The sequence below is a fragment of the Mixophyes fleayi genome, chromosome 6, assembly GCF_038048845.1.
Source record: "Mixophyes fleayi isolate aMixFle1 chromosome 6, aMixFle1.hap1, whole genome shotgun sequence".
Lineage (NCBI taxonomy): Eukaryota > Metazoa > Chordata > Amphibia > Anura > Limnodynastidae > Mixophyes > Mixophyes fleayi.
Genome location: NC_134407.1, coordinates 34,234,935 through 34,257,077, shown reverse-complemented (window position 1 = coordinate 34,257,077; position 22,143 = coordinate 34,234,935). Strand labels below are relative to the sequence as shown.

Genomic DNA, 22,143 nt, shown 5'->3' with positions numbered 1-22,143 from the left:
TGGCTGGAAGTTGCCAATGATTCCAAGAGGTTCTGCAGCTGCTGCCAGTCACACAGAGACCATCACTGCCGGTGACATTACTACACTAACACAGTGATTGATGGATGACTAGGTCTGAGTACGTGACAAGTAACCGGTGTCAGAGTGAGCACTATGCCACCGTGGCAGCCAGCTGTGCTCCGTGCTGAGCTGTATGTGAACACTCCGCCCCGCCCGCACTAGGCCGCAGCTCAGCGCTGCTCTATGGGGGCTCTGCTGTGTGTGTAAGAGAGGAGGAAGTGAGGAGATATCCGGATCCCGTGCTGCTGCTGCTGCTGATCCGATCAGTGCCTGGACCTGATACTAACATATGACAGGTTAGTGTCCCGTATGTTATATATGTGTTATATAGATGTTATGTCCCTGGGGAGATAGCTCTGATGTCCCTGTATCCCAGTGTGCTGCTCCCACCGGCTGCCCTGTACTCCTATTGTCTCCATATGGCTCCATCCACTACCAGGCTACTGAGTGTTCTCATTAGGCCAGTGTGAGATAGAGAGATAGATATAACAGTTCCTGTGAGGTTAATATATGTACAAAAACAATAAGAACAACGGGGGAAAATTATATATATAATCTTCCCCCCCATTGTTCTTATTGTTTTTGTACATATGTAAATCTCTCTTCTCTCTTTCTCTCTCCTCTCTCTCTTCTCTCTTTCTCTTTCTCTCTCTCTCTTCTCTCCCCTCTCTCCTCCTCTCTTTCTCTCTCTTTCTCTCCTCTTCTCATTATCAAAATGAATCCAAAATAATAGAAAGAGTATTTAGTTAAGACCACTGTGCAGGCTTCATATCAATAATTTGTTTTCATATGTTCAAAGTAGAACAAGCCAGCACTAGTGCACACAATATCAAAAGAAAACACAAATGTATTGCAAAAATAGAAAAAAAAAATACAATTTATATGTAAATGGGTTCTGCTTCTGCCCCTGAAACAAGTCAGTACTTCTGAAACAGCCATTGGGCTATGTCTCTGTGATACTTACTCAGTATGTATTCTATTTTTGTAATAAGTTTTTTCTTTTGAAATTGCTGGTTTGTTCTATATATGTAAGTTTTTTTTTCAGTCATAGTTTTTTGTTGACGCTTTCGTAGGACACAATATATATATAAACCTCACAGGAAATGCTTTTTCCAAATATTGCCACATAAAAGACAAAATAAAGTACTCGCTAACTGTTGCTGCTTCTAAGGATGTGTCACTGAAAGTGTCCCTAGTTCTGAATATTGATCATCTGTACAAAGTAATTTCTCCACTTCTGTATGCCTTATTATCATTGCCCTTTATTTATAAGGCACCAACATACATTGTAATGCTGTACATTCAACACAGAATGATCTTATAGAATGTAACCGCGGCTCTGCCCAAAGGAGTTTAAAACCTAACTAAGAAAGCAATACTCTGTTAATATTATTATAAGTACAGTTTTATTGATGGTAGGTGGCTGAAATTCAATAGAAATATATGATGGTCCTGTCCTGTTATATTAATGGGTGTGTAGTACTCTGTATGGTGTGGAAATTTTAATAAAGGCTGTAATCTGTCAGATTGTGACCTTTATGTTGGCTCTTGAGTTTTTTAATAATTGAAATGATTCAGTATTAAAATGATTGTTAGTAAGATAACTAATATTCCGACACTGATTTTATATTTGTATCAAAATATATTCAATCGCACCCATAATATGCAGTAAACTGTTTATTGCACAGCGAATGATTGATATGTGCTTCAGACAGATCAGCGACTTGTTTGTTGGTAATCCATAGACGTTTATGCGGCATATCTTCAGCTGCTACACTGAATAGAGATCTGAATACAGTATTTTGATCATGAAATAAGTGACACATGAATGGCAATCTATTAGAATTGTAGTGCCTAGTAATTTGCACATTATGGTTGCAAATTAATATATTTTGATAAAAATATAATATCACTATCAGAATATTATTTATCTTCCTAACCATCATTATATATTATCTAGCTCTTAATCCATATAGGGATGTAAGAGAGGATATTAACACCTGCTCTTTCTGGGGAGATACATTATTGAAACTCATACATTGTGATTATTAAGAGATAGGGTTCATTGGCAAATGAGAACAAATACAAACTACCAAGAACAATACACATTGGACCTGATTCATTAAGGAAAGTAAAGCCCAAAAATTTGTAACTTTGAACCTTGGCAAAACCATGTTGCAGTACAAGGGGTACAAATGAGTTTATTATTTGGCACATAAGGAAAATACTGTCTGTTTTGTCATGTAGCACACAAATACTTGATAGCTTTTTTTTACTCTGAAATTTAATCTGTCCCAACGTTTTAAATTTAGCTCCCCCTCCAATGCAACATGGTTTTGCCAAGGTGCAAAGTTACGCATTTATTTTGCTTTACATTTCTTAATGAATCGGGCCCATTGTGTCTTACTATTGTTTATAATTGAGAATCAAATATATAAATACAATCGATAGTGCATAGCAGTAATACTGCTATTTTAAATTCCGTTTGCACATTTAGCGCACAATACACTTGTATGTTTTTTAATATTTCGCTATAACAAGATTCATGTAGTTAGGAAGTTGATGTATACTTTTGAATGCATTACTAAAAAAATATTTTTAAACCTGATTTCATATCCCAGAGCCCCCCTAGCTTCTGTTCTTTATTTTTGTATATTGTAGGCATTGATGTGTAAACATGTATGTAACATGAGCCCCTGCCCAGAGTGCAAAGCCGAGGGGGGCGCTGGACACGGTTGAGGAGAGGGTTGGCCATTCCCCCCTCTGTCGTAGACTAGTGGCTGGAGCTTTGCCTAGAACAGGCTTGGCTAACCTGTGATACTCCAGGTGTTGTGAAACTACAAGTCCCAGCATACCCTTCCAGCAATAAGCTGCTATATATTGGCAAAGCATGCTGGGGCTTGTACTTTCACAACACCTGGAGTGTCACAGGTTAGCCAACACTGGCCTAGAATTACAACAACAGAAGGATACCACTTTACATAATGCATAGCTCTTGGCAGTTTTAGGTGACCTGTATATTAGAGATCAATCATGTTACTGGAGGCTTTGAAAAATGGATTGTCCTGACATGCAGGTGGCTGACTACGTTCTCCTACCTCCAGGATGAAGGACAGTGCATTTCTGTCAGGAAAAAATTCTTAGATGGCTGAATATATTACTTTAGTGTGTGGACACCCACATGTTATATAGCTTCACAGAAGTCTCACATCATATTAGCGGTCATAAATGCCAATGTAACATATCCGTAACCTACAATTATACAGGACTTTTTGAAATGTGTCTTGATGCTTCCTAAAACAACAGCACTCAAAGCACCTCTTAAAACGTGCATTTTGATATAATTTTCAGCCTCCGCATTTGAACATGGAAAACTATCTCTGCATCATTTTGTACATCCCTTAACACCTTAGGCACCACTTTCTATAGTCGTAAACTGTCTAGAATCAATAATAGTTCTGGAGCCTGAAAGTAGCATATAATATTGCCTGTAATCACCAATTACCCACAGCCAGCAACTAGCATCTGCGTGTAATCACCATTAATCTGCCAGGATCTAGCACATTACCTGTAATCACCAAATAACTAGAACTAGGGCTGTGCCTGTAATCTGCAACTGTCCAGAGCCAGAAACTGACTATGTACCTGTAACCATCAACTGCTAGATCCAGATAGCATAGTGCCTACATGATAGAGAAGGATGCCCTTTAGACCAGCTATGTGCACTATTTCCCACAAATCATCTTCTTACAAAGATCATCATCATCATCATTTATTTATATAGCGCCACTAATTCCGCAGTGCTGTACAGAGAACTCATTCACATCAGTCCCTGCCCCATTGGAGCTTACAGTTTAAATTCCTTAACATACAGAGAGACAGAGAGACTAGGGACAATTTTGATAGCAGCTAATTAACCTACCATTATGTTTTTGGAGTGTGGGAGGAAAACGGAGCACCCGGAGGAAACCCACGCAAACACAGGGGGAACATACAAACTCCACACAGATAAGGCCATGGTCAGGATTCAAACTCATGACCCCAGTGCTTTGAGGCAGAAGTGCTAACCACTAAGCCTCTCTGTTCCGGCTTTGGTCATTTATGGTCCTAGCTTCAGCCACCACAACTTCTGAAAACATGGTAAACAAGTGTCCTGCCTCTGTGTTCAACAGTGAGCATGATGCCAAATTCCAGGCACACAGCTATGACCTCTCAGATAACTACAGGAGTGCCCACACAGAACAAGAATGAAAGCAGAAGAGGAAGGAGGTTCAATTGAGATAAATGGAGGACAGTCATGTTTGCCAGCAGCTGACTTTCTTGACATTTCTACAGTGACATCTGTCATGTCTCTACCTCCCACTTTCTTTCCTCATTTCAACCTTATCACACCACATATAGCTACACAGAATTGCCAGTCGCCATGACTGCTTTAACATCGGTTGCTAATAATGCTTCTGCCTTACGTCAGTCATACACACTTCCTTAACCCCAAGCTACAGTTCTTGTCCTTCTACATTATGTATCAATTGTTCCCTGCACCTTACAGCAGTGTAAGCTCATCAGAACAGGTCTACCTTCACCTTCTTGTTCATATCATTGTATATTATGTATTTGTATCACGATCCCTCAGTGAACAGCACTAAGTAATATGTTGGCACGTTATAAATAAAGGATGTTATTTAATGTATCCCCACCAACAGCTATAGTTATTATTCCACTACCCTTTGTATCAAGTCTACCCTACACCTCTTAGAAGAAAAAGATCAGAAACGGGTATTAGGGACAGTTGTAGAGTTTAATGCACAATAAACCAATCTATATATTATGACCACACTTAGACACCATGCAATCTTTTCTTGATGGGTCTGTGATCTTCCAAATCTGTACTTGACTACCTAGATTATAGGTTATTGTTAAACAGTCTTCCTCTCATCTGTTTATAGTGTCATTGTTCAGTCTCGCGAACAAACAATGTTCTAACATATGCTACCTTCCGTGTAATTAAAGAGTCATTGGACTAAAAATAGAAGCTGATGTATTCTGAAACATCATCTTGATACTCACACGTTTTTGGAAATATATTGGCACTTTATAAATAAAGGATGATAATATAATGTATCCCCACCCTCAGCTATAATTATTATTCCACTGCCCAATGAATTAAGTGTACTCCACACCTCTTAGATTTTAAGCTCATTTAGGTGGGGCCATCTGTACCTTCTGTTTTCACCAGAAAATGTTGCAGGCCTGGTGGCATTAAGAAACAACCAGGGGGGGGGGGGGGCAGTTGTAATATTGGAGGCTATTATAAAGATTATAATACTTGGCATGTCTTATACTTGTGATTTGTTTTTACTATCAGTATTTTTTTAACTATTGTCTTCTGCAAATATGTTCATTCATATAACAATGCTTACGTTTTGTGTAAATGGATCCGTCTTTATGTTGGCGGCGTTTTGATTTCTCAATATGTGACCATGCTGCACGATACTTTTAACAAGTGGATCATCAAGAAAAAGATCATAAAATGGTGTTAGGACCAGTTCAAGAGTTTAGTGTAGAATAAACCAATCTTTATGTTATGATCACACTAGATTATAGGCTATTGTTAAACAGTCTTCCTCTCATCTGTTTATGGTGCCATTTTTCTTATGAACAAACAATATTCTAACTTCCGTGTAATTAAAGAGTCACTGAACTGAAAATAGAAGCCGAACTGTTCTGAAACCTCATCTTGTGACTCAGATATATATGTAATAAGTTCCTATAACAGAATGGGGGTTTAAAGGGGATTTTCTACATCAATATTTAGCTCTAAAAAAAGCAACTAAAATTTTTACTTATGTTCATGGAAATTATATTATTCGCTTCTTTAGATAAAGAAACTTTAAGTTTGTCTTTTAAATGTGTTTTAACAGCTACTGAGTGTAACAATGTACTGTGTTGGAATTTCACAGAAACACAAAAAGGGAAACACATTTGTTCCCACTAGCAAAATATTGTAACACTGTAACAAAGTGAATCACTATGAACATATATACACCAGCTTATCTTCACGGTTTTTCCAGGCAAGGACATTTATTTCACATTCTAGGGTTCTTTTTCAAGCTGGAAAGTTCAGCCTTTGTATTGTTCACCAATATGATATGCAGATGGGTGGCAGAGGAATTTGAGGCAGTTACATACTTTTTAAAAAATGTAATAATGCAAAACTTGCAATCTTGTGCAACTGGTCTGTACGTGTTCTTTCTCTGGTTGCTAGTTGGATTGCTAGAGCTCTTCGGGGTGACATATATTCTGTTCCAATAAGTGACAGTGCTGTCGTAATCGCCCATTATTGATTCTAGGGTTCATTCACTTCTCAGGTGATGTTTGCTCTTTTGATTCTTATAATCTGTTAAGTACTGAGCTGCCAGTGGTAGATCTCGGCAATCAATTGTTTTATGATATTAACAAACTTCTATTTTGTTTTGTTGTTTTAGGACGACAAATGTTGTGGCCATCCTGTGACAGCAGATGGTACGGATGACTGGATATGCTGAATAACTTAACATGGGCTTGAGAATTGTTGCAGCGGTTTTTCACCTCCCCACAGCTGTCCTCTATGGCTCATTGTCCTTCTTCCTCTCTGTCCTGCACAATGTATTCCTTCTATATTATGTGGACACCTTTGTTTCCGTTTACAAAATCGACAAGCTGTCCTTCTGGATTGGAGAGGTTAGTTACAAAGATGGTCTGTGTATATGTATGGTGTGAGATAGATAGAGATATATATATATATATATATATTAGTGCCTTTAGCCTTTTCATATGTTGGGAGAAAGTCAAATTTCGTTATAATTGCTTTGTTTTTAGGTAAATTATGCAGCATGAAAAATGAAACCGTGTATAGTAAAGAACAGTGCTCCCTGAGAGAGTCTGAGAGATGCCCAGTTCAAAAGCTATTGTGTGGCAGTAAAACATTACATTGTGGTAGTACCACGGAGGCACCGTGATACAGTGGTGGCACAGGCATTGCTGTCTCAGAATGCTGTACGGGTTTGACCCCAACCAAGTCCTTATCTGTATGTTTTCCCCGTGTATGCGTGAGTTTGCTCCAGATGTTCCCGTGCCCCTGCGTTTGTGCATATGCACCCATTTTTCTTGGTCAGGGCATGGATTTGTGGGCCAACAAGAGGGGCACTTTCCCATGGCCATATAGGGGCGTCCGTTTCTAAGTGTAGATTAGGTGCACAATTGTGGCTATGTTTGCACTTAATTGCAAAACGGTATTATTTTTAAAGATTAGTTAAATGATCTTGCTTGGGGGGGGGGGGCATTTTTGGAGACATTACCAAATTTACGGATACTGGAATTTCCCAACATTACCCAACGGATCAGAGGTGCCAGAGACCCAGTCTATACAGTTTATAGATGACCTTTAATGTATCCAGTTGGCGGCACTATTTGTATGAGAACTCCTACTACAGAGACAGGAGATTTCCTATCCATGTGATTTTAACGTATATCCAGTTTATAAGCAGGGGTTATATCTGTCCCTACAGAGAACTGTCATCTACTTGCATTTCCCACTTTCAGTGTAGAACACAGGAGATTGTAGGTGTGTCTCGCTGACTTGCAGAACAAGTATTCTGTCTCTAACGTCATCAGTCAGCCAGGCAGGTTCTTTTCATACACAAATGGTGACATAGTGTCTGTGACGAAACTTTGTCCCACTGGACTGGGGACTCTTTATTCATCACCCGTTTCGCACAGTTTCATGTACTTTTTAATCCTTGGTCCAGTCTAAGTATATACTGCAGAGCATCGGTATATTATGCGTATTGTTATTTCATGTTATTAGGTACATTTCGTCTTTGTTATTACCTGAAATATTGTTTGTATTAGAAATATAAAAACTGTTGCCATAGTGTGTGAAATAGCAGGACATCACATGTCATTTTGCTTGTGTTAGCTAAGGTAATTATCTAAATGTCCAGTGTTATGAGGTGTGGCTTAGATCTGGGTTCTTAGTAATGTAATCAGAATGATGTCTGAGTGACTGTTAAGATAGCTAGCTGGCAGCCCAAGCTAATTAGCTAGGTAATCTGGGAGGTAATTAGGTTACAACTTCCAAATAATTTACGGCACAGTACTAAACTGGCTGAAATAGCATTGGGAAATGTGTTAATAGGTATCAATATAAATGTTATTCTATCAAAATGTATCACAGGCTCAACTCCTGTAATGCTGCAGATACAATGTGTCAAATGTTTTAAAGTTTCATGTATATATGTATCTAGCCAAATAGCTAATTCAGTCAAGCCTTTCCATTGTATAATAAAGGTAACAGAGAAGGATATGTCTTAAAGTTAAATAAGTGTCCACTGATAGACCCCTGCTGTAAGGAGGAGGATTGAGACATCTTGACCCTACTCCTTGAGTAGACAGCCAGGAATATAAGGAAAGCAGTATGTATTTGGATTCATTCTATTTTGGAGGATCCTGGTGTACAAGACATCAGCACGAAACCTGCAGGGCCAGGAATCGCGGTGCCGCCAGAGGAAAACCCTACCAGGACAGGGTCTGTGTGAGCCAGTAGCCTAGGCACAGAAGCGATAATACTGCGGGAGGTTAAGACTGTGAGGGATACTGAGATCGTTACTTTAGAGTGCTGACTGCATGAGGCTGCTGGGGGAACACGCTCATCGCCACTGTGCATGCGTACAGCAATGTGGGGATGTTTATAGGGTAGGTATAGGGAATAGCCTAATGCTTCAGAGGGGCAAGACCTGCTGCCATTATTTAGTGACCAATCATGTGGCAACACCACTCATTGTTCATAATGTCATGATTGTGAAAAGTATGATTGTGGGTGGCGTGTAAATCTATAGTGGAAAGACAGACGAATACTATCATACAGTATGTTTTACCCTTTAGGTCTATATATGCAAATTCAAATTCTGGGTTTAGAAGTCCCTAGGTCCTTGCTATAGTGTGTGCTGCATTTTTAATGAGGGAAACAGCTTTACATTGTACCCACCACCGTCAGACACTAACTGCTTCCTTGTCCATGAAATGTAAGTTTAAATTTCTGGGGGTAAATGTATCAAGCAGCGATTTTGAATTTCCAGCGATTTTCTCGGGTGAGTTTAAAATTGCTGATTTATTATTAACCAGCGATTTGATGTAAAATCGCCAAAGATGTGTTCATTTCAAAATCGCGACAAATCACGCTCTCAATTTTTTTTTGGGGGACGCTTTAGCTATACAAATTGACAAATGTATGAAGCTGCAATTTTGCAAACTCGCCCGAGTTTGAATTTAAAATCGCCAGATGCAACACGCTTCTTCCTATAGGCGAGATTGGCAAACACATCACTATTATACTGCAGGCAGATGTTAATATAACAGGAGGCACAATGCAAGTTTAAATAAGACATCTTTTTTGTTGTAGAGGGGCAAAAATAATTATAAATTTTCATATAGGGGACAATTTATTTTAAGAATAAATTAGTGGCCCAAATGTAATTATGGATTAAATGTAACTGATTTTATATATATATATATATTTATTACTATTTCATCAGCATTGAGGCAATATTTATATTTTTATGATATGGCAACACTTAAAATTTCCTGTGTGTTTAATCCCTTGTGAGTTTGACTATAACATGGGAGAGATAGGTGTTTTAAATTTGACAGAAATCACCAGAGATTGGCTTTAGGAAAGTCAAAATCACTGGTTAACGCGTATGGCGATTTTCCACTTCAAATCGCCGGTTATGTCTCGCGATTTGCCGCAATTTTAAATCGCCCAAAAAAAATCGCAGCTTGATATATTTACCCCCTGCAGTTCCTAACCGTATTTCAGGAGCCTCTCACTGCTAACCAAACCCTGTGGATTTATCATATACTGTCTGCAGCATCTCATCCCTTCCTATCACATTGTCATTAATAATTCATTTGATAATGTTATGATTATTGTAACGATTCTTAGTATGGTGGAAGACAGATCACAGTTTGCAAGCAGTCTGTGATCCCTGGATCCAACTTCATATGATTTTATTCCTCTCATTACTTATGACAGACACCAGCCTAATCCTAATCTCCTTTTCACCCTCTTTTTTTTTTTCTTTTTCTTTCAGTTTGTGATTAAGTATTATATTTGAAATAAAAAAATAAAATGGAAACTGTTTGCAGCATAACATCCATTTAAAAGTGTTTCCCAGTAAAATGACTAAAAAGACAAATCACACTGCGATATGAGGAGCTCACCATCAAATTGTTAAAAAAAAAGTATTGTTCCTTTATTGCAGACCGTTTTCTTAATATGGAACAGCCTGAATGATCCTTTGTTTGGATGGTTAAGTGACCGCATCTTCCTTAACACAAAACAGTAAGTCTAACTGGTTCAGGAAAGTTGAAGACACTCAGATATATTAAAATGTATTTTTTTCAATATAGGTGCACTGTTTGCAAACTCTCCAAGCTCGGTATAGCAGAACGGTTAATCTATATTCTTCGCTGATGAGATCTAACAAGATTAAACCAACTATCTAAGTTTTATTTGTACCTCTGTTTTTTTTCATCATGATCAATGGTGGAAAACCAGCAATTCTGAATGCATGCTTGGTTGGTAAGCAGACAGCAATCTGTATGTCTTCTGTGTTAAAATACTATTATTTTTTTTTATGAACTACCTGTAAGCATGTCAATGCTATCTGTTAGTTGTAGTCTTTCTTGCATCATGTATTATGCAAAATTGTATTGACAATATATTTAATTAGAAAATAATATAAAACATCTAGTTTATGAGTCATTACGGAGAGCAAAGCATAAAAGGGAGTAAGTTTGCTCCTGGACAAACCATGTTATAATGCAAGGGGTGCAAATTAGTTTATTAAGTTAAATAGTAGCTGTTTTTTTTCATGTAGCGCACAAATACAAGATAGTTTTTTTTTTTTTTTTGGGGGGGGGATGGGGGTTACACTGAAATTTAAAGTTGACCTAGGACATGTCTTATCCCAACTATAAATCTGTCCCCACATTTCAAATTTACCTCCCCCTCCAATGCAACATGGCTTTGCCAAGGTACAAAGTTACTCCTTTTAATGCTTTGCTCTCCTCGATGACTCAGGATCCTAATGTTTTTTGATTTGCTGTTTTCCAGGTCACGGATTTGGAGAATTGTCAAAGTGAGTGGGACGGAGACTGGAGGTCGGTCACAGCCATCTTTCAGCTGTTTGTCCAATCCCTACACTTCAGTCCCGCTCACTACAAAACAAATCTACAGACTTCGAGGCCGAACAAAGTTTTACCTAAACCTATTGGGAGATTGGTCTTTTTTAGTAGATTATCCAAATCCAATTTTTGAAAACTGCTGATGTAATTGCTAAAAAAAAAAAAAATTTATTCTATATATAAAGCAAAACACGGCCACTATTTTGCCTAAACATGTTCACAACAAACAGTATTTTTAAATGACGATATCGATGAGTAGATTTTCTTTTTGCAGGTCCAGTGTTGATATCTCGACTCCCGAAGTGGTGCTAAAGAGGCTCAGCGCTTTGAGCAGAAATGGACCATTGTTTGCACTTTCATTCCTGGCATTCTGGGTATCTTGGGCGCACCCTGGTTTACAGTTCCTCATCTGCCTCTGCCTGTACGACAGCTTCCTCACTATGGTAGACCTCAACCACAACGCCTTGCTGGCCGACCTCGCTGTATCGGCCGTGGAAAGGACAAGGCTGAACTTTCACTGTTCACTTTTTAGCGCTATTGGTTCCCTATCGGTTTTTGCATCTTACACCGTCTGGAACAAGGAAGACTTTTACTCTTTTAGGATATTTTGTGTCATCCTAGCAGCAGTATCTGCCCTGGGTTTTACAGTGTCAACATGGCTACTTAGACAACGTTTTCAGACAGAAGGAAAAGCCTCTGGGGGCCAGGACTCCATATTGAAAGAGTAAGTGATGCATTATTATTGTAGCGATGCAAACAGTAAAATGTGGTTTCAAAGTCCAACTGATACAGTCCAAGTGGGAGATTTGGATCAGTGCAATTTAAAGTTAATCCATCTCTTAAGCTCAGTGGAGGAGGCTATTTTCCCCATGCATCAGTGTTTTCCCTCATCATCATCATATATTTATATAGCGCCACTGATTCCGCGGCGCTGTACAGAGAACTCGCTCACATCAGTCCCTGCCCCATTGGAGCTTACAGTCTAAATTCCCTAATATACACAGAGAGAGAGACTAGGGTCAATTTTGTTAGCAGCCAATTAACCTACCAGTATGTTTTTGGAGTGTGGGAGGAAACCAGAGCACCCGGAGGAAAACCACGCAAACATGGGGAGAACATACAAACTCCACACAGATAAGGCAGAAGTGCTATTTACTAAGCCATCGTGCTTCGTGATCCTAGTGAAACGTTGGCTCCATTCTGCTCAGTGTCAAATTTGAGTAGTCCAAATGCCACAATGCTGTGGAGAGCAAGTGTTTAATGATAACAATTTAGTTGCATTGTCATAGAAATGGAGATTGCTGTCTGCATACAACAAATTGACGCTTATTGAATAACATGGTGTACTGTACACAAATGTACTGTAACACATAGCAGCTACATCTTAACTGTCTATTTTTTCTAGTTATATAATACAAGTAAACATCTGATTAATTGCTATGGGTTACATAGTATTTGTGCACATAACACCATACTGTTACATAAACCCAAATGTCTGTCACTCATAACTCACTGTCACGTAGATTTTTATGGCATCTACTACTTAAGATAAGACAGCACTAGAGGTATGAAATGAATAAAATATAAAAATAAGCGTTCTTCTAGGGCTGGCAATACCATTAGGCAAAAACAACTTTCATTCCAATGTTTTATGAAACATTTTTGGAAAAAGGCGAAGTAAACTTTGGGGAATATTTCCCCTCTAAATGCCACCAGGTGATGTATGTAATAGTCCAGAGGCATTTTGTATTTTGTTTATAGCGCTAGCCGTTGGGTCCCTCTCCACTATCGCCCAGCACCACACCTTGGGGTGCACCTGAGGTGTTACTGTGAACCGCTTGACTGCAAAGCAAAGGATATTTCTTTACTCTACTCATCCCCACACTTGTCTATAGTGTTGTATAGAAGATCAGTCGTTTGTTTGCAACAGAAATGGCAATGCTTGAGTGGCAGAGCACACAGACACCTGGTTGCGGGAACATTCCCTCCCATGCCATTACCTGTGCTTTGTGCTGCAGAGAGGCCTCTTCACCAGGGTTTCCGCAAGAGCCATTATTTACAGCTCGCAAGAGAATAAAGCGGTTTCCAAGAGATTATAGCAACGCACACATAAAAAAACATACTTAAACTTTTACAATGTTGTGTTTGAATAAGGAGTTAAGCTTAGATTTCTACAACCTCCCCTAGAACCCAAGCTGTCTGTTACGGCTACCTATAAGTGACAGCCTAATCCTAGCGTATCAGTTGAACTGTACATTACACTCCTGCAAATGCCATCTCAAGAGCTTATTGATCTTAATATTTCAGACTTGTTTAAACTTACTCTTGCACAACAGAGGAATCCTACATGTATTAATGTGTGTGTACCCTGGCCACTTCTCCTCTTGAAGCCTATAGGGGGTATATTTACTAAACTGCGGGTTTTAAAAAGTGAAAATGTTGCCTAGCAACCAATCAGATTCTAGCTGTTAATTTGTAGAATGTACTAAATTAATTATAACTAGAATCTGATTGGTTGCTATAGGCAACATCTCCACTTTTTCAAACCTGCAGTTTAGTAAATATACCCCTAGATGTTTTTTTTATACAGTCAGAAAAGATCTAGGCCAGTAGTTGTCAACCATTTAATGCTCTACCACACTGACAACATGTTAACAGTGAAGCTGGTTAAAATTTTAAATTGTAGGAGTAACTTAGTACTAAGGCTTTCTGGTTTTTGTTTTTTGGGGGCGAACAAATCACAGTGCCCAGCCCTATTGGTATGTTTGGTGTATAATACTCACCTCCCCTCTGGTAACAACGTCTCATTGCCACCTCCAGTGTTTCTCCTGTGCTGCTCCCCATCGTTCTATCGGATTATCTCCTAGCTTGCAAAACTTCAAATGCTCCCTAAAAACCCGCCTCATTATAGGCTACCCAATCACAGCTTACCCACTCCCCGCCCCCCTAATACTTCCCCTTTGTTTCACGTCTATATAACCACCAGGGGTAGGCTGGGCAGGGGGGCATCTGCCCCTCCTGTTCCGGTCCCATAGGGGGCTACCTTGGGTTAGGTCACTGGGCCACCTGCATTTTTTTTCCTTTAAAATGTTCCTAATAGGCTGCCGAGTCGAGTTTTGCCCCCTGGGATAAAATTGGCCAGCCCTCCCCTGATAACCTCCCCTCTTTGTGTCACCCATTCTTATTTCAACCCCACTGAGCAGGGACCTCCCTGAACTTGTAGCTACCCCCCCTCCCACTTCCACTGTGTGCACATACACTAATATCTCATGCTCTAGATCTCACTTGCCCCTCCATTGATCTTTAGCATGTCTGCACTCTACTTTGTAACCTGTTACCCATGATTTGCTGTCTTGTCATATTATGTCTTGTGTCTTGTGACATGTCATGTTTTGTTATCGGTTTTGCCCTACCAATTGTACGTCCTAGTAATAACAATATCATGGACTGTAAGGATGTGGTTTTTCTCCCTTAGATTATATGTGAATGAACCCTCAGTTTCTCCTGAGAAAAAGATCACTCTTTTAGAATACCTCAAACAGCTATCAAAACACCGGAATTTTCTTTGGTTTGTCTGCATGAACTTGGTGCAGGTAAGATCAAATATTCTGTCATGTCAACAAGTGAAGTGTATGCTCTATATCTTCATTGTGTATGTTTTAAAAGTGTAAATATACGGTAATGTTATATACATAGTTTCCAGCTTTGTTCACTATCATAACCTATGTCAGATTGATGATGCCCAAGTCGCAGAATATGACAAAATGTGTAGGGTGAACCAATTATCTTCGGACATCAAAGATGCACTGATTTCTGTCAGACACAAGTGAATACGTGTGGTCAAATATGAATGACTTGTCCAATGGCCCCGAGCACCATAAGGCCTGGTGTTACGTTGTATGGCCAGACCGTGACTATATATAAGGTCAGCTGTAGTCATTGATCTCATTTACTATCCAACAACCAATGTCTGATAGATCCTGATCAAATGTTTTTTGGCCTCAGCAGCATTTTTATACCCATGTGTGCTGTAATTTGCGTTCACTTATGTTTAAAGTGACCTAATTGGCATCATAATTAGAGCACACATGGATATATACTTTTAAGTGAACTTTTGGATTTGTTAGAGAAATGTTGGAAATTCTGATTCGTTCAGCTAGCAAGATCCAGAAAGTTGGCTACCAGGTTTGGGAAGACACTGCCTTTTTATAATTTGTCAAAAATACACAATGTGCTGTATCTTATTCACAACCTATTTGTTAAATTGAAGCAACAGTATGTTTCTGAAGTTTCAACAGTTGAATTCATGCATATTTCAAACATCTGCAGTTATTCCTAAATTCTAGGGCCAGCGTAAGGATTTTAAGAAGATAATGTCCTTTTTTTTTATAGAAACCCACCCTAGTTAACTTCTTCTTTGTGAGCAATACAGCTTGGGGCTTTCAATGCAGCATCTGGCTAAACTGACCAACTAAATCATTTGAATAACTGGACACTTAGGACATGGTTTGCAGAGAGTTTTTTTTATGGTCTTTGCAGTACCTTATTGAAATCTGATGACCTAAGAAAGACTGCAGTTTCATTTGTAAATTAAGTAATATTTACATTGCAATTCCTTTACTAATCAGCTGCCAACCACTGCTTGTTTACTTTGCAGTAAGCACATGGGATTTAATTAGCCTGCCCTATTTCTGAATGAATATAAGTGAAGCCTGTGAAGATTGTTCTCCATTAAATGTAGGACTCGTTACTATAGATTATAGGCATCAAACTTACCTGGAATGACCCCATTTCCTCTCCTTTCCCTACAACTGTATCAATATAAAGGTTGATATTGTTTTCTCTATTGCAAAAGAAACTCTGATTTCCAATTAAGGAGTGTGTGCTTGAGCTGGTGTTTAAATTTGTTCTTTGTCTGCTTCTTAAAAAGACTCAATCAGTTTATTTAGTGTAAGGGAATATCCACAACCATTCTAGAATGGACTCTCCTCCAACACCTACAACTAGATTCCTATAGTGTCATATCTGCAGACACTACAATAAAACATCGGTGGAATTGCATTGAAGCTTATTAGTGTACAGTATCCATAACGCTGCTATCTGAAACACTGTAATACCATTATATACACACCTTGTTTACTTCTATCCCTGTATCTCTTTACTCAGGGTGTGTTCTGTTCAGACTCACTCTGCAAAATGCAATAAATGTGCTGTAATAAGGGCTGTGTTGCTAAGTTTCTTCTTTGTTTCACAGGTTTTCCACTGTCATTTTAACAGTAATTTTTTTCCGCTCTTCCTGGAGCACCTGTTGTCTGACAGAATCTCTCTTTCTACTGGGTCTTTTTTACTTGGTAAGTTTAACCTGCCCACTTGACTTTTTGATGCCGACCTGTATGGCTAAATAGAGGCAATGGGGCATATTTAATAAACTGCGGGTTGGAAAAAGTGGAGATGTTGCCTATAGCAACCAATCAGATTCTAGCTTTCATTTATTTAGTGCAATCTACAAAATGACAGCTAGTATCTGATTGGTTGCTGGCAACATCTCCACTTTTTCAATCCCGCAGTTTAGTAAATATACCCTAATGCCCTGTAATGGATAACAACACTTGCTGTTAGCGGCAGTTGATTTAGTTGTATCATTATATTACAGCACCAACATTTTATCAATATAAGTAAACATACAGTACAAACCCACTTCCCCATGAAATACATTCCGTCTCCAGATATTTTGCTCTAAAGAACTAATGCAGTATTCCAGAATAACTATATTTTAAAGCATCAAATTTATTCTGATCCAAAATGAAAAAATATGAAGTAAAATGATCATTAGGTCTAAAACAGTCCATTATCCCATATTACACCAAAGAAATGGAACCACATTCATCGAAACACTTTCAGTCCTATGTTACATTCTGTTTGCCATTTTGAAATGAAGACAAATAAAGCCGCCACTTAGCAGCAATGTGCCCGTCTTTATAATTTGGAGAACCGTAGTTACACAATTCTTTAACTTTGAAAATGGTTCCTGTCTTTTCCCACGCTAGCCCTGGCCGTGCCCTCCTCGTTGAATTGTTTTTAGGAAGAATCAGCGATTAAGGCTGTTCATTACATTATTACTTTACAGCAACAATTATTTTCTAGATTTTCTTTCTAGCTGGTAGTACTTTCTGGATAAAGTGTACCATATCTGTTTATTAATGCTTATTAAATGTTAGGAAGAGTAATAGTTTTTTTTTTATCTTCTCTTTTTAGGTATTTCTTATATAGCCCCCCATCTAAACAATATGTACTTCCTCTCGCTGTGTCAGAAATATGGCGTCTACAGTGTGGTGCGCTGCCTGTTCATTCTCAAGCTGGTTCTTAGTGTGGTGATGCTTCTAGCTGGGCCTGACCAGATATACCTGCTGTGTATATTTATAGCTAGGTTCGTGCCTAATATTTGCTTGATATTTGTGTAGAATCCAACATATAACAATCATCTTTTTTAAGAGCTAGTTTGACATAAAAACACCTGTGGCGCCTGGTTGACCCGTGAATCAGTTCATATGTACTGAATAATGACAGTTGTAGAAAACCTGAAATTGAAATAGGACCAAACTGAATTAATGCAGAATGTCATTGGAGGATTACAGTGCTGTCCAACTTTTTCATAGTGAGGACTATATAGGCCTTATATTTGCATGTGTGTCACACACAGTGTTAACACACTGTAATCTCAACAATTTTTTTTGCTTTATTGTGACCTGTATATGTTAGACATAGTTATATGCCGTCCTTCTCTACAGGCAGAGAGCGAATGAAGGGGGGTGAACCTGTCTGACCTATTCCTGCACTTTTTCATTATTGGTGAAATAAGGGGATTATGGGCTTTCAGAAAACTATGGGCTCTGTCAGAGCTGCAACGTAAAATTTTAACACCTGGGTCGTGAAACAAAAATGCCCCCCCCTCCCTAGTCCTCAAGTTTAACCAAATGAACCTAAAATATTCAAAAACTGTGCCCCCTTCAGCGTTGCGCCCAGGGCGGTCGCCCCTATTGCACAGCTCTACTTCCGGCCCTGGACAAGCTAAACTCTGCAATTACGCTTAGTTACACTTTTATTGATAAATAGGTGATAAATTCATATCTTAGAATTTATGACATTGAAAATAAAAATATTGGATTAGTGTGTCTTTCAAATGGTCATGTAATAGATGCTATGGATTTAACAGGGAAGATTAATAAAAAATCACTTTACTCTATGGCGTGTTTCCTGAGGGAAATGTGTTACAATGGGTTATGTACAAAGCAAGAAATCAACCAAAACGTATCCCTCTTCTGTTGCAGCAACCGTGTTTTCACTGAGGGAACGTGTAAACTACTGAACCTGGTGGTCACTGACTTGGTGGATGAAGATTTTGTGCTGAACTCCAGAAAGCAGGCGGCTTCAGCGCTAATGTTTGGAATGGTTGCCTTGGTTACTAAACCCGGACAGACTTTTGCTCCACTTTTCGGCACATGGTTGCTTTGTGTCTACACAGGTAAATGGTTAAGAAAGTTAAATGTTTCGACTTGGGGTAATTTTTATGTAACGCTCTATCACTTTATGTGGTGTTAAAGTGCCTGGATTAGGTAGTGCCCTGGCTAGCCCTTGGGCATGGGTGTAATGACCAGAGGGTCCCTGCACATGCAGGTTTTACAGCAAAGTCTCTGTGAAGGTGTTGGGACTTGGGTGTGCAGTACAAACAGATGTCTGAATAATGCGGGTGCCAGATAATCTCTATATTGCAATATGATATAAAAATTTATTTACACACCTAATCCACCTCAGCATAATATTTGAGCTGCAAACAGTAAAGCAAATATGATCAGCTCCTGTCCTCTCCAGCACAGTTCCTAAACAGGCAACATGGATAGTGGTGTATAGGACAGTCACATTTAAGATGGTGCCACAGCACACACCTATCTCTCAACAGAGTTTGTTACCCCTCCTCTGCAAGGTTGACATCACTTGTTTGAGCTCTGACACTTACTTGCTAGAGTTCTCTCAGCCCTGCACACCTCTCCTCTGCGAGAGGTGACTAGTCACAGGTTTGCTGCCCCTCTGCTCCCAGCAGGATGTCTTTGGTTTCACTCACTCAGATGCTGTGTCTCTCGGTCATACCGTTATATTCTGAGGTAATGCAGTATGTTCCACGACTCTGCTTTCCTCTCCTCTCTATACAGCCACATTCTGAGGTCCTTTCTCCCTCATATAGCAACTAGCGGCTCGAGCTTTAAACAAACTAATATCACAACGTCGTAATCGTAACTGGGTAATAGAGGTTGTGATATATACTGTGTATTGGCGGGTGTACTATTCTATTACATTGATGTCTTTGTATTGTAGGATATGACATCTTCCAGCGGGATGCTATGAATAATATAAGTACCGAGCCACAGATGGATTCCAGCCGTGTACTGACAGCCACTCTCCGGCAAGGGTGCTTTTATCTCTTAGTATTCATCCCAATAACTTGCGCCCTCCTCCAGATCTTTACCTGGTCCCATTTCTCTCTACGTGGAAAACGCCTCTTAGCTGTGAAATCGTATCGCCAAGCTCAGCCTCAGAACATACTCCCTCAGGACGTCAAAACTATATGATGGACAGCTGCATTACTATCAAGGCAATGATTATTTATTTTTTTAAAACCTTTGTCGGGCTCAGTGGTTAGAGGTGTCGGCTCTATATTTGACCCAGTAACTTCCTTACTATGGCACAAGGCAGAATAATACAGCACAGCCTTCCATGATACTATGTATCTGGCCTCCTTAAGGCAGATGAGCTTAGTAACCATTTCGCCATGTAAGCAATGGACTGGTCGCTATCCCGTTTTATATGCTACATGTTTTTAAATACAAAAATGGCAGAAAATCTGCCATTCACTCTATTTAGCAGAGTACTCTGCTGATCGGCAGAAGAGATCCGAGACAGGATCTACTGAAAAGCTAAGAGGTGTTTTGTCAGATCCGTCCTGTTACCGAGACACTCAACCGGCGCCGGAAGTCATCGGCAGTAGTCCTGGCAATTTGTGGAAACCAGGACTCTGCTACATAGAGTGAATGAGGAGGGTCCCAACAAAGTACAATTAATGGGAAGGGAGACGTTTTACTACAGGGGTTACTTGGAAGTGTAAAATCCCTTTAAGAAACCGCGTCTGTCAGTTACAAAATTATAGAACAAGTTGCCAAAACCAGAGCTGATATCTATCTGCTGGTACAACGTTCTCTGCCTTTATTAGATTCACATTACAGCAGACACTCGTGTGGGCCAATGGGGAGAACCAACGTTTCCTCTGGCACATACTGTATAATTTTTCCATTCCAAGGTTTTAGAATTTATACTATGTAACCTAACGCCATTATACTATTGCAAATAGAAGTATGAGTTCCAGGCAGGGAGCGAGAGATGAGGAACTGAGAGTTGGTGTTCAGCACGATTATAAAGATATAGACTACTTTGTATAACAAGTTGTTTTGTAGTAAGGACATTCCAGAGGTCACGTGTGATGTATCTTACTTGCTGGCAAGTAAGATGTCTGCATTGTGTGAATGATCACAGTGGAGGAACGTCAGCTAGGATTATGTTGACAAGGGATAAACCACTTGAATGGCGTTGTGATTATTTAACATGCACCTTAACTGTAGCCACTGCCATTATATAAGGATCTGAATCACCGGCTCATAGTGTGATACTATGGAGACTATCCAAACAGTTACCTGAAATCACCTTTACTAATGTGAGCAACAACTGCAATGTGGCTTCACCAAGACTATAATTACAGCATTCAAAGTCTTTTCTTATCTGGAACTGGACTTTCCACCAATGGTGCAGATTTCATTTTCTGTGTTTCAAACATGATCTATTGTTGGATAGATCTGCCTTAAAGATGAATGTAGGATTTGATGTTTTTATATTCTGGTACTAATATCAAACAGTCTATTCTACTGTGCTGCATTGTATGTAGTTACGTATAATAATTCACTACAACAAAATGGTTATCTCAGCATGGATTGGAAAACGAATCACCAGATCTGACTTATTATTTATTTTCCTACAGCAAAGTTTATGTAAAGTATTTACCCCTATTATGGAAAAACCCCAAAACATACTGATTGGTACGTTTGGTGCCACCTTACAGCATGTATGTTTGAAATGCATCATTTACTGTATGAATTTAATTATGACAACAAGAAACCTATTTCAAGATCACACTTAGGGCTAGATTTACTAAGCTGCAGGTTTCAAAAAGTGGGGATGTTGCCTATAGCAACCAATCAGATTCTAGCTTTCATTTATTTAGTACCTTTTACAAAATGACAGCTAGAATCTGATTGGTTGCTATAGGCAACATCCCCACTTTTTGAAACCCGCATCTTAGTAAATCTAGCCCTTAGAGTCCATTCAGACATTATCCAGAACGGAGGACGTCATGAACAAAGTGCTGTGAATATCACAGACATCGGTATCATTAAACCCACAATATTCATGTCTACTGCTCTGACAAGCAACAGTGAAATCAGCACTTATTTAAGGTTTGTACCTTAGGAGACAATAAACTACAGTGACATTGTGAGACTGCACTGGGTAAATCCTGCCAGAACTAGTAGTTTAATGACAACATTCAAGTTTTTAATACTTCCTACTCAAGTAACCAGTCTTAGACGTGTGTGAATGTATACCTCATTTCATCTCAGGACTCCCTTATTCTTATAATGGACCAGCTTCATCACTGCCATGTTCTAATGTGACCATAATTTACCATAAAAATAAAAGTATATTTTCTCCTCGATATTGTTGTGTCAGTAAATCCATTAGGCACGCGCTAGAACTCAT

The 22,143-nt window shown here is 39.1% G+C and overlaps 1 protein-coding gene across 2 annotated transcripts; it reads left to right on the top strand.

Annotated features, from left to right (window-relative positions):
• Window positions 1-7: 7 nt before the first annotated feature.
• Window positions 8-22,099, top strand: SLC68A1 (solute carrier family 68 member 1). 2 transcript variants are annotated; one of them, XM_075216246.1, is made up of 9 exons: window positions 8-356; window positions 6,546-6,780; window positions 10,362-10,441; window positions 11,561-12,010; window positions 14,762-14,879; window positions 16,541-16,637; window positions 17,542-17,713; window positions 18,615-18,808; window positions 19,657-22,099. In XM_075216246.1, the coding sequence occupies exons 2-9, from the start codon at window positions 6,616-6,618 to the stop codon at window positions 19,908-19,910; spliced, it is 1,530 nt and encodes a 509-aa protein (XP_075072347.1). In that variant the 5' UTR covers window positions 8-356; window positions 6,546-6,615; the 3' UTR covers window positions 19,911-22,099. The 2 variants fall into 2 exon arrangements, with proteins under 2 accessions (XP_075072347.1, XP_075072348.1); XM_075216247.1 differs by lacking the exon at window positions 8-356 and adding an exon at window positions 6,190-6,428.
• Window positions 22,100-22,143: the final 44 nt, after the last annotated feature.

What these genes read in the sequence shown, in the direction of transcription:
- SLC68A1 (XM_075216246.1), top strand. Translation starts at nt 6,616, where the DNA reads ATGGGCTTGAGAATTGTTGCAGCGGTTTTTCACCTCCCCACAGCTGTC. An exon ending in CAGGACTCCATATTGAAAGA is followed by an intron (nt 12,011 to 14,761) that starts GTAAGTGATGCA and finishes TTTCTCCCTTAG; the next exon opens with ATTATATGTGAATGAACCCT. An exon ending in TCTGCATGAACTTGGTGCAG is followed by an intron (nt 14,880 to 16,540) that starts GTAAGATCAAAT and finishes TTTGTTTCACAG; the next exon opens with GTTTTCCACTGTCATTTTAA.